This window comes from Coffea eugenioides, chromosome 6 (genome assembly GCF_003713205.1).
Source record: "Coffea eugenioides isolate CCC68of chromosome 6, Ceug_1.0, whole genome shotgun sequence".
NCBI lineage: Eukaryota > Viridiplantae > Streptophyta > Magnoliopsida > Gentianales > Rubiaceae > Coffea > Coffea eugenioides.
Genome location: NC_040040.1, coordinates 3,352,422 through 3,365,261, shown reverse-complemented (window position 1 = coordinate 3,365,261; position 12,840 = coordinate 3,352,422). Strand labels below are relative to the sequence as shown.

The following is a 12,840-nucleotide window of genomic DNA, read 5'->3' as shown; positions in this document are numbered from 1 at the left end:
TAACCTCCGGGGGCTGTACTCTTTCCCATTAGCACTATATAAACCTAGCCCCATAAACCAGCTTTGATATGCACGAATCAGTGCTCAGTACAAACAGTCCTAATCATCTTCTTTACATCTCCATTTGGCCAACAAAATCTCTAATCATCTCTCGGGAGCATCATTAGTTCGCCCTCAGCCTCAGTTAAGATATGGCATCAAGCTCTGATAACAACTCCTCCGAAATCACAGCAACAGCTGGTTGGGAGATTACTCCATACCTCGGCCTTTGTCGTGCTAATAAAGTAATTGTTTCCTCTTCCTTCTCTTGAACAAAACCATGCATTTTCAGTTTTGTTTCGTCTAGCTTGATAAATTCTCAAGCATTTATGATGAAAATTTTGTGTCATGCTAGCAGTTCTTTAACTGGATTATACTGTTTCACAACTGCAGAACTTCGATTCACCAGTGCAAGAAGAGACGCAGTCCGGTGGTGGTTTGGAAAAGGGAATTGTGCTAGCGCCAAATCCTCTATCTGTTTATTTGCCTGAAAATGTCGCGAGACCTCAGCCTCAGGTTATATACTACATGTAGTTGTATAGAGATGGACTTTAATTACGTTCTCAAAAGTCTTAGTATTTGTAGTGGTTTTCAATCTCGGTGGTGTGTATCTAGCACCAGTCGCGTGACATCTATGCACTCTTTGCATCTTTTAACAGTTTGTAGTGCAGATATATGTATTAAAAGGTTTATAAGTCGAAAATTTTTTTTTAAAAAAAAAACCATGCTTTTACAGTTTTGTTTCGTCTAGCTTGATAAATTCTCAAGCATTTACGATTCGATTTTGACATGAAAATTTGTGTCACGCTGATAGTTCTTTAACTGGATTCTACTGTTTCACAACTGCAGAACTTCGATTCACCGGTGCAAGAAGGGACGCAGGCCTGTGGTGGTTTGGAGAAGGCAATTGTGCTGGCGCCAAATCCTCAATCTGTTAATTTGCCTGAAAATGCCGCGAGACCTCAGCCTCAGGTTATATACCATATGTAGTTGTATAGAGAAGGGTTTTAATTATGTTCTCAAAAGCCTTAGTATTTGTAGTGGTTTACAATCTACGTACGTGGTCTGTATCTAGCGCTGTTGCATGACATCTATTCACTCTTTGCGTCTTTTAACAGTTCGTATTAAGAGGTTTATGAGTTTTAAAAAAAAATCCGTGCATGAATGCTGCGTCTCTAACATCAATTGAGAAATATGAACAGCTGCAGCCTGTAATTGTTCAAGAACAGAAGACAAGAAGGGGAGGATGTCTAACCAAGACAAAGGTTGTTTCAGTTTCATATGTTTCCTTCAACTGTTTTAAAAGTCGTGAAGATCCAGTTGGTTATGATTTCGGGATGTACGAGGTGATTAATGTCATGCAGTTTAATTATTCCCTTTTGCTTCTAGCCGTCTGAAAAGTCAAAAGAGAAATATTGCAAATTAATGCATGATTCAAACTCAACTCATATAGAGTATGCGGCTGCGATATATATATATATATATATATATATATATATATATGTAGGTTGGATCTGCTCCTGAGATGGAAGAAACAATGCCAGGCATGGCTTTTTATGACCGCATCTTACCATTCCCTGCTCTTCTCAGAAATTGGAAAAGGGAGACAAGACAACGTCCCAGTGGTGCACAAGATAAGGTACCAGCTAGCGCTGCCAATTCGATTATTTGCTAGGCTTTCCATGTCGATCTCTCCCTCTTTCTGATTTTCTTCTTTCCTTTTTTAAGAAAAAAAAGGGAGGAAGAAATAGAGAAATGACGTAACATATTTCTGTTGCAGTTTTATTTCCATCCAACGTGCAAAAGAATGTTTCGATCTTTAGTTGAGGTCATCAACTTCATCAGAAGCAACAACACTATAACATCTAACGAGAAGGAGACCAATGCTCAAGAGCTTCAGGTGAGTTGATCGGGTTGCTACTTGTATATATCACAGCTTTACTTGTATATAAACTAGGTTTAGATTTACATAGTCTTGCCTTGCCTCGAGGAGTTTCAATCACTTTGTAAAATGTATGGGATTTGGTATTGCAGGGTCCTCAACTGCTTAAATTATCTGAAGCATCACTACACCGAAACCACAAGAAACGGAAATACAATACTAGTATTGTTGGTTCCGAATCCAAGAAAAGAAGAATCTTCCCAGTTTCTTGGCGTACAGGGATGAAGACTAAAGATCAATCAGGAGTGAAAGAATTTTTCGATGACGCATATGCAAACCTCATGAACTTGCCCCCATCAACCCACGAGGCGGCAATCATAGAAGAGGACAAGAAGCTTAGCGTTGAGGCTTTCCTTCTTGATGCCCACGAAAACCTTCTCAAGGGTTTCCAGAAGGAAGAAACCAAAATTAGGATTCATCCCCAAACGACAGCAGGCCCCATTCGCTATCAAAATGGAACTAGTCCTGGAGAGATTGATGGTGAGGTGATGAACGGCGGCGAGCCTTCTCAACATGCCCGCCAAAATGCGAAGCCATCATCAAAAACTCAGGAAGGTGCAGGGAACATTATCCCGGAGCCGCCATTACAGCAAGGTGGGAATGCAGATAATAAGGAAGCAACGATGAATCGGTGGACGGATAAAGAAATGGAGGTGGTCGAAATTTTTAGCCAAGGTTTGGGCGGTGACGGCAACGTGAATAATCAACAAGATGAAGAAGACCTTGTGGATTATTCTCACTTTCTGTTTGAGCCTGATCCTCCAGGTCTTTTTTGAGACAAATAAATAGAGGCAAATGGCAATAGCAGTAGCGAGTGATACACACACATATCCATTTTCTTTTCATGACAAAATTGTGTAGTGTTTTATACTGGCAAGTACTTCAGCGGAACCTACGGAGGATGATGACAATCTAAGTTTTGTTTTCACCTTCCTAAAAATCTTTCTTATTCAAGGACAATTAAGAGTATTTTGTGTGGATGAGGCCAATAAGGCGGACGCGGGAGTCGTCCAACTTACCCAATTCGGAACTGAAAGACATTGTAGACATTATTGCAGGGAAATAACATAGGAAGTACTTGCAATCTTCTTAAGTAAAACTCAAAAAACTGATGAGGCTGTAGACAACATTATTTTCTTTTCTTTTCTTTATTTGTTTGGTTTAGCAAATTTGTGTGAAGAGATCATGTCCCGCCGGCCCCCATGATGACTTGCGAGTTCATAAACCAGGACCTGCGGGGGCTTTTCTACCAATTCAAGCATTTTACATTTGGGAACCTTTATTCAATTCTTCAATGCCTTGCTAGGTTAAGAGGAATAATCACACACATCGCTTTTTTTTAATAATGATAACGGGATATATAAATACGTATGCGGCCTGCAAATCCTTCAATTCAATGCTTTCTATTATTTCGAACCATTTGGTACTTATTGGAGAAATCTATGTATAGAAAATAGATGTAGATTTATTTTGCAATTAATCATTTAATTGCCCGACCAAGACCAATGGTCTTCTTCCTTCGCTTTTTCTTTTTCAGGATGCATAAAACTCCGAAACTGAAGAAGACAGAAGAATTGTTGGGAATCTTATCCCATACTTACCAAGTTAAAAGCTTTTCTTAGTCTGGCGGAGGTTAGATAGTCACTGGATCCGCGTAGTAATTGTTGCTAATTTTTTTTTTTTAGTCTATTTTTGGTTGCTGTTCCTTTCATTTAAATTTAAACAGACCGCCCTCATCATCCTGTGCATATTATAGCTTCTAGTAGTAGATGCACAGTTGTACGTGTGCATATCATTATTTGGTATGAATGAAGCAGCTGTTTTTGGTTTTGGGTACCAGCAGAAAGGTTGGGAATTGTGTGGAAAGAGTAGGACGTAGGCCATGATATGCGCAACATGTAATGTAAAGACAAAAGGTCAAGGATCAGCCAACCTTTTGGTTCTTCAAATAAACAAAGTAGATACAGAAGACCAATGCAGAAAACCAAGATCAAGAAATGACCCAACGGTTACAATAGCTGAATAGAGGTGCAAAAGCACTAACCCAACGAATATTGTCAACCAAGTTGGCAATATGCAAAGAACAATATGACAGAAACGCACGGGTCTTGCAGGCAGAGGGCAAACTGCAAAGCAAGGTTAAGGTAGCTCTACCGAAGCAGAGGGCAAAGCAACCTTTTTATCAGCAGTTGGGCTCGACAAATTTTGATTGACACCCCATCTGTTCAAGGAACATAGTTAGACGTGAGTGCTTAGCCGCCCACTGCTCAGCCAACTTCTGCTCCTTGGCCTCTGCATCCCTCCTTAATCCAGCTAGCTGCTCCCTGTATTCGGCTTCAATCCTATCCAGAGTAGCCTTCTGCTCTTCCTTCAGTGCTTTCACCTTTGCCTCTATTGCCTCCATTTTCTCCCTCCTCTTACAGGCCTTCTCCGATTCCGCCTGTAACTCTACCCTCCTCAACCTCCAGGCTGCTTCCTTCTTGTGCACTGCCCAAGCACGCTGCATTTCTTCCAATTCTTTGCAGCATTCCAAGAGTTCAGATACCACCGCGGCCTTCTCTCTGGAGGGGGGAGGAGGCACCATCCCAAGACATGGCAAACTGTTCGAGACAGGATTTTTATCGTCTGTTGCTGCTCTATCAGGCTGCAACCATGCTGCTCCTGGTGGTGGTGGTGGAACCACTGAAGGTGAAAGGCTTAAGGTCACAGAAGGTGACGATGGCCTAACAGGCACACCGGACGTAGAATTTGAAAGCCATGGAGGAAGTAATACTGGGGGAGGAGGAGCAAGTGGATCAGTACAGACAAACTGGCCGCTCGAGGTAGCCATGAGAAATTCTTCGACACTATGCTTTTTAAGCTGTTTCTCAGTAAAAGTCTCCAAAAAATGATTATTGTATTTTTCCCTCCTCAGCCGGCTAATATCTGAGTGTCCTCTTTGCTGCTTCTATTATAAAAACTTCCCACGCAGTTCAGCCAAAGACTTCAGCTGCAAATTTCTTCTTCCAATTACTTTACGTGCTAATTGGCCTGAAGACGGATAACAATGCTTTGCATTGAGATATCAGGCGCCACTTTCTTGGGCCATACTGTCTCGTAGAAGCAAGCAACAAAGCAGCTTCTTCAGTTTGCCCCTCTTTAATTTCCAGGTGTAAACACCACTGCCCCTGGCCACAAACTCTTAATCATGTGTCTGGTCAATGCAGAGGGAATAAATATTGGCATTATTTTACCCTCAGTCAAACACAGCTAATGAAGCATGAGCAGAATTGTAGTGCCGGTGCAAACATAAACAGAATTGTTGCGATTCAACCATATTGAAAGTAGCATGCTCGACTGATTGTCACGGAGAAAACAAATGTTTGGAGTTTTATAGTCCACAGACCTCAGATCTGAACAATTAGTTATATGAATTCCTAACTCTCCCTAGATCTGAATTTTGTTTCAAGTTGCATCGTGAATTCCCAAAAGCAAACAGATTGTTGTTACACGATAACATGCTGAAAACTGTAGATTGGAGACTAACCATCACGGTTTTAATTTACTTATTGAGCAAGGCTAATTGATATCTGATCTGCAATAACTAAATCACCTGCTATATTAGAGGCACGGATGATATTTAAAGCAGTCGATCTGAAGCATCCCAGAAAATTTAAAGTAGCCGGGAACAGAAAATGTGCTGCCCACATGAACAAATATATATATATGCATATGTATATATTTTGCTAGTGTCAGGAATGAACAATACGAAAATCTCCAGCAACATATATATATCGCAGGGTAGACGACTTGCTTAGAGTTAGCATAACATGATGCGCATAATTAAAAGTTTTGCCACAAAAGAGAAGGGCTACTTTGTTCTCCGTACAGTGGGAATAAGGAAATCAAATCTTTATCTAACGTGATAGTAGGAATTTCTCCGACTCAACAGATGTACCAGAACTACTACTAATATGTCCTAGCCACCCCAAAAAAAAAAAAAGACAACTCGTCAAGGCAAATTCAAAGCTGGTCCTAAAAACATATACTACCATATATTTAATTCCTTTCTTTCTTTCTTTTTTTTTTTTTGGGCCGGGACCATGAAGAATAACTGGAACTGAAGAAAAGGAGTTGAGTTCCGAACAGATGGCCCTCACAGCAAACACTACTCCGTTGCATCTCTCTGGCCAGTAAGCATAATGTAGCCATAGAAAACCCGCACACGTTATCAATCTTGATATCAGAAAACAAAACATATATCTCCACAAACAAGACCCAAGTGTCTTCTTTTTTTTTTTCGAAAAAAAAAAAAGAAGAAGAAAATGAGGAAACAAGAGAGAAAATGAACTTACAGGGTAGGATACAGAAGAAATCCCAGCACTGCATGCTTTCACTCGGCAAGAAAAGAGGTATCTCTCTCTGATGAAGAAACGATGGATGGAGTAGTAATTCTCTGAAGGCTGGACTTGGACTTTGGAGTGAAGTGAAGTGAAGTGGGCGTGCGAAGAAGAGAAATGAGGGGTGGAGACCCAGAGAGAAAGAGAGTGGGCTAGTAGCAGCAGAGACCGGAGACGAGCGGTTTCTCTTTTATGTTTCCCGGATGGCTGAGTGACGCGCCAAAAGAATGTGATGACGTAAATGTTGGAGCAGGCTTCTGAGCCTCCAGATGTAGAAGTACTACTAGCATCAGCGATTTTATACAACTCTCACATGGCCAAAATTTCTACTACGTGCTTTCTTTCTTAGCTCTTTTTAATTTTTATAAAAATAAAAAATAAAATTGGATGAATTCGGCTTCAGTCATCGTCGTCGGTACGAACCAGAACGTATTTCGAAAGCATAATGTATTTGGATTACATTTTTCGTGATTTTTTATGAAAAAATTACTGTAGCGATTTAATGTATGTGAGAGAAAAAGGTAATAAGGAAATGTGATCACGGAAAACGATGTAATTTTTCGACGAAAACCGGCAATCCAAACAAGGCCTTAAAATCCTTTATAAAAATTCTTACAAATCGTCTATTAACACAACTCTCACGTCGACAACAAAATTCGAACATACGGTTCGTTCTTCTAAACTGAATCAACTTTTTTTTTTTATTCTTTCTTAGCTATTATGCAAAACATAGCCAAAATTTCTACTACATCCTTTCTTTCTACAACTAGGAGCTGTATAGCACAAAATATTGTAGTAGTATTATAAAGCAATCAATATGCACTGTAGATTATTCCACAGTCATGTTTACTGCAATTTTTGATGCCCCCGATTGGGTAATTTGGGAGGTGGTCCCTTTTTTACCATCTCAATTTTCTTTCTTTCACTGCCGATTTCTTATCCTGTTTTAGCGTATTACCACTACTACTGGAAAGTTATTTCCTAGCTTCAATGACCCTTTTAACCATTTTCTGCAAAACTGGCTGCATTTTACTAGACTAAAGGCTAGAGGGGTCCTTCAGATTCCTAAAGCAAACCGCAACAGCATCCACCCCAAACTCGAGATGCAAATTTGAAGCACCTCAATCCCATTTCCTTTTTGAGAAAAAAAAAATCCCATTTCCTTTGGGGGTATTTTTTTCCCAAAAAGAAATTCTTTAAAAATAACGCTTTAAGTATAATTCTACACCCCAAAGAGGTCTTTATAGAATTCACAAGAAAAGGAAATCAAAACCCACAAATATAATGCGTCAGAGCATCGTGTACTTCTGAGGGGGTTCTAGTTCTAACTCTACAGCCTAAAGAATTTTTGTTGCAGGAAGGACCTGAGAGAATTTTTATGCGCATTGGCATTATTAGCTGATACGTTACTTACGGCCAGTATCCCTATCGTTGTCAACATACTACCCCTACTACACAAGCAAGTGTTCAGGTTATGAACCTTTCAAGAACAAACAGATTGCACAAAAAAATAAAAGAATGGCTCCAGTGGAAAATGGAAATCTCAAGATCCTTTGAGAGGCGAAGGAATCGATACCCAGGTATTTTCTTTGTTTAGACTTTGGAGGGATGATTTTGGGAGCTGGGGCACCACCGGGCAGGGGAGGGGAAGTGGGGCTGACTGCAGTCCGGATTTCACGGCACAAAGGGACGATTCTGATGGGGACTGGACCTTACAGCCCCGAGCCCTGACCCTGACCCTGACCCTGCCCTGCCCTCTCAGCTGTCATTGAAGCGGTTGCGTCTGATTTTTCCCTTCTCTCATTCAGTCTTTTACCATTCCTCTTACTGCAATGGACTGTAGGATAGATTCAGGGATAATTTCAGAAACCTCCCTTAATGCTCCTGACAATTACAAAGAGCTTCCCCAAAACTCTAAAAACTACACAAATCTTCCTTCTTTTAACGGTTTAGGAATTAACATAGGCCCAAAATGCTTGTACATGTCAAATTATAATACCCTTCTCTTAATACAAGAAAAAAAAAATTTGTGTTGCTCCAAAAGTTCTTCTTAAGTTGACAAATATAGGTTTTGTGCCAAACAACTTTGTTTATGTGATTAATGGTTATCAAATTGATATGGATGAAGTGTTTGATAATTTACATTAAATAGGAAAGACCATACTTAAAGTAAACAAGTTCAATAAATACTACGGTGGCTGCAGCAATTTGGCAGCAGTCCTAGCGAGACAAATACTACTGGTACCACAGATTTGACTCCAAAAAGCCCTGAAGAGGGGGAAGAAGGGCAACTCTAGAGTGGGGAAGGAAAGATGACAAAGACATGTCATCAAAATTGCAAAAGTGAGGGAGATCCTGCTCGAGGGCCTGATCTCAATTCTGATCCCACTTCTGAAAAGGCGAGTGGAATTGGGTGGGGGTCTGGAGCGGCAGGCAACTATACACTACGGTAGAAAGTAGGAACCGCTCCCAGCAGGAGCCTCGACTCTGGAGTCTGGAAAGCACTACGTAGTCCTTAATGTGTGTGTCGCCATATGATGCCGTTTGATTCAAATTACTAATGACCTCAAAACGCCAGTATTCGACACAACCGGTAGGACCTTCCCTAGGTCTACTACCAACTAATCCGATCATATACTATAGTGCATAGGGATCCGCGGCCGGGGGGATCAATATCGAAATCAATCAAAATACCAATCTCTCCCAACAATCCAATTGGACAACACTTACCTCCTCCCAACAACATACTTACTAAACCCGGCCCAGTAAATGACCGGCAGAGGGATTGGATTAATGGATCACTAGTTCAACCAGTATCTACTGGTTGAACCTGTGAGTATTAATTTAATATTTATAAATATAAAATAGTAATTTTAATATACATAAAATGTATAATAAAGTGTTTTTAGATATGAATTATTATACTCAGGAAGATATATAATAAATATGTAGATATTAATAGAAGATTTAACTTCATTTTATTGTACTTTTACATAAATAAATAATATAGTCAAGTATAAAACAAAATCTATATCGCTTGTTTTAAAAAATATAGCATTATTTTTTAATTATTTTATTTTTGTTTAAAATAAAGTAATTTCTAACTAATCAAATATTGTCAATTTAAAAGTTAAAAGGACTAATTGTATAATAAAAAATAAACAAGTTATTAAAAAAATTAAATTATTAAATAAAAATTAAGAAAGTGGTAAAGTTTTATATATATTTAAATAAAGATCCAATGTATAAAACTTATCAAAAGCATATATACATTTTGTTTAAAAAACAAAGACCCACAATTATATATTAAAAAAAAGGTAAATCGAGTCAATTAAAAAATTGAGCGAGTTTCCGATTGAACCACTAGGTCAACCGAATTTGTCCGAATTTGATTAGATCAATTTCTTATTCAGTTGAACTAGAGACCCGAACCGATCTGATGTCCGGATCATTGGGGTAGTCGGTTCAATCGACGGGTCTGGTTGAATTTAATAACTATGCCCAACAATCCAATGCTACACTCCAGTCGGACTACGCTTACCAACCCACCAGCAAAGTTGGCCACTTCAGTGCCTTTTGAAATTTTACTATAACCAAGCTCGTAGTAAAATAACCCAACCAAAAAAAAAAATGAAACAATGATGCACAGAAAAGCAATAAAAGAAAAGGAAAAAAAAAAAAGGGCTTAACTGCGTGATTCCAAAGAAGGCTTCACAGAGAGCACGACGACAGATATCTCTAGTATGGAATTTTTTTTTTTTTGCAACAATAACATTTGTATAACCTAATCTATCTTATTCTGCAAGAAGAGGAGGTTAAAGAGGCTGTGAAAGGGACTCACAGATATACATACTTGACTATTTCAAAGAGATAGTTTGACACTTCTTTAGAAATTTTTTCACTGTAAGCGAGGTTCGAACCCTTGATTTAGGTTGTGTTTGGATTGCATTTTTCATGGAAAAATTACTGTAGCGATTTGATGTATGTGAGGAAAAAAGGTAATAGGGAAATGTGATCACGGAAAACGACGTAATTTTCCGACGAAAAATCGCATTCCAAACAAGGCCTACAGTCCAAAAAGAAACTTAGTACTTTTTTTTTAAAGCCACTGAACCAAAGCTCAGCGATTCTCTAGTGCGGTGACCAAGCCAAGGGAAAAAAAATTTCTTGACCATGGATTCAAAACCAAATTGCGTCCTTTTACTATGCTATGTACTGGCATGAATAGTCCGTCGGTGCTTAGTAGTCACGAATACTCGTAGAGGAGAGAAACATTTGTTTGGATAAAGTATTATTTGACATATTATTTGAAATAATTACTGTAACACTTTTTATGATGTGATGTATGTGAGATAAAAAGGTGGTTGAAAATATAAAAAGGTGGGTTGGAAAATGTGTTTATAATGTAAGCGAAATATATTATTTGGGAAATATAAAAAGGCTGGATGGATGTTGGACACCTGCAGTACGATGAAGCAGAGTCCTTTAGTAGTAATAGTCCCATTCCCATACCATAGTGCGAGGAAAGCTGTTCGTGAGAATGGGCTGGATGCCGCTTCCAAAGGACCCTTGTCTTGGGCTTCCATTTTCAAGGCGACGGGCTACAAACACATAATAATAATATTAACCCATCCTAATTTTTATTAATTTATTTTTTGGGTAAGTAACCCATCCTAATTCTCATTATTTGAAATTAAAACCTGGGAATATATTGGCTAAAGTAAAATATAAGAAATCAGATATACCATAACACTTTTTTCGTTCCTTTTAGTAACAGTGTTGATTATGAAATTGTCTTTGATTTCAGATGAGATTTTCTTTTCAATTCAACTTCACAAAGCGATATTGATATTGATGGTAAGTGGCTTTAAAAGAAATGATCTCATGCAACAGTGAAAGCAACAATGAAACCATCCCCGCAGACCAGATCAAATCTCTGATGACAATTGGGCCTAAAATCATTGACACAAATCCTAAATTTCTAAATTATTAATCATTTTATTATGGTTTTAGGTATACTTGTCCGACTTCATTTTTTCCCCCAAACGATTTGGATACAAATATTTTTTTTAAATAATATTTCACTTGCATTATAAAACACATTTTTTCAATCATTTTTTTACGTTTTCAGCTATCTTTTTATCTTATATATATCACATATAAAAAAAATATTACAGTAAATATTCTAAATCATATTACAAATAATACACTCTATCCAAACACGCCTCCGGGTTATTTGTTCAGAAAATCAAATGAATTTTCTTGGTCTTCTTGACCCGCCCACTTTCTAATTCCTATGTAAATCCACCTTGCAAAATCCAAATTATGAATCTTCTTTTTTCAATTATCTAAATGATGCATAATTTAGAAAACCTGTCAAATGTTCCAAGGAGAGTGGTTCTAACTTGTATGTAAAATATAATACCATGCTCTATATAGTGTTTGACCAACCTGTCGACGTTATTTATTACAAAAAAAAAAAAAACTAAAGAAGGAAAGAAAGCAAGCAAGAAAGAAAAGGAAATCCCTGTCAGATGTTCCACACTTTCAATAATTCCTTCAGAAACGATTTAAAAACCTGCAGTTCTAGAAGAAAAGCGGGGACAGACAGACAGGGACGGAACAACTAGAAGCATCAGATTATCTAAAACATCCAACTTTTTTTTTTATTAAGGTTTTCACATGTGTGCCCAGTGGAAGTATGGATGGTTTTGGCTGGGTGGGGGGACTCAATTATCTGACTCTTTCTCCATGTAATGGTAAAAATAAAATGCTAGTCATCAATTATTTGACTCTTTCTCCGGGCGAGTTACGTAATGCAGGTTGTCTCCAAGTGTGGTCATAGTACCTTGTTTGGATTGCGAATTTTTAAGAAATTCTCTCCACAAATTTTTCAATCATCTATTTGCTTTATATATTACATTGTAATATTATATTTTATGAGAGAAATATATTTAAAAAAACTCACAATCCCAATGAAGTCTTTTGCACCTAGATTGGTTTGTGAGTTTTCGCATAAAAAAAAAAAAAAACTTGTAACGCATTTTTCAATCACTTTTAAGTTCTACGATCTTGTTATTTAATGCAGAATCAGACTAGACGGGGTGTACTACGCAACCTATATGAATTTAGAATAATTCTCATATAGAGGCACATTAGTAGGAGGTAAGGTTCTTGGTTGTGTTTGGATTGCATTTTTCTAGATTTTTTGTAGAAAAATTACTGTAGCGATTTGACATGTGTGAGGTAAAAAGGTAATTGAAAAATGTGTTTACGGAAAACGTAGCAATTTTTCTTTGAAAAATTACTGTCCAAACAAGACCATTAAATCTCCCGCCCCACAATTAATGTGATGACCAACTCCTCCAGAGAGAGTTGGTTCATTGTCTTGTAATGTTGATATATTTTCGAAGTGAGGACTTAAGACCTTGTTTGGATTGCAAATTTTTACAAAAAAAAAAAAAAAGAAAGAAAAAAAAT

General features: G+C 38.0%; 1 protein-coding gene across 3 annotated transcripts; it reads right to left on the bottom strand.

Annotated features, from left to right (window-relative positions):
• Positions 1-3,880: 3,880 nt before the first annotated feature.
• LOC113774570 (transcription factor AS1-like) lies at positions 3,881-6,615 on the bottom strand. 3 transcript variants are annotated; one of them, XM_027319120.1, is made up of 2 exons: positions 6,316-6,615; positions 3,881-5,174 (listed from the first exon to the last, which is right to left on the bottom strand). In XM_027319120.1, exon 2 carries the CDS (start codon positions 4,809-4,811, stop codon positions 4,164-4,166), a length of 648 nt encoding a protein of 215 aa, XP_027174921.1. In that variant the 5' UTR covers positions 4,812-5,174; positions 6,316-6,615; the 3' UTR covers positions 3,881-4,163. The 3 variants fall into 3 exon arrangements, with proteins under 3 accessions (XP_027174921.1, XP_027174920.1, XP_027174922.1); XM_027319119.1 differs by having other exon boundaries at positions 3,881-5,148; XM_027319121.1 differs by having other exon boundaries at positions 3,881-5,142.
• Between the last annotated feature and the right edge of the window lie 6,225 nt (positions 6,616-12,840).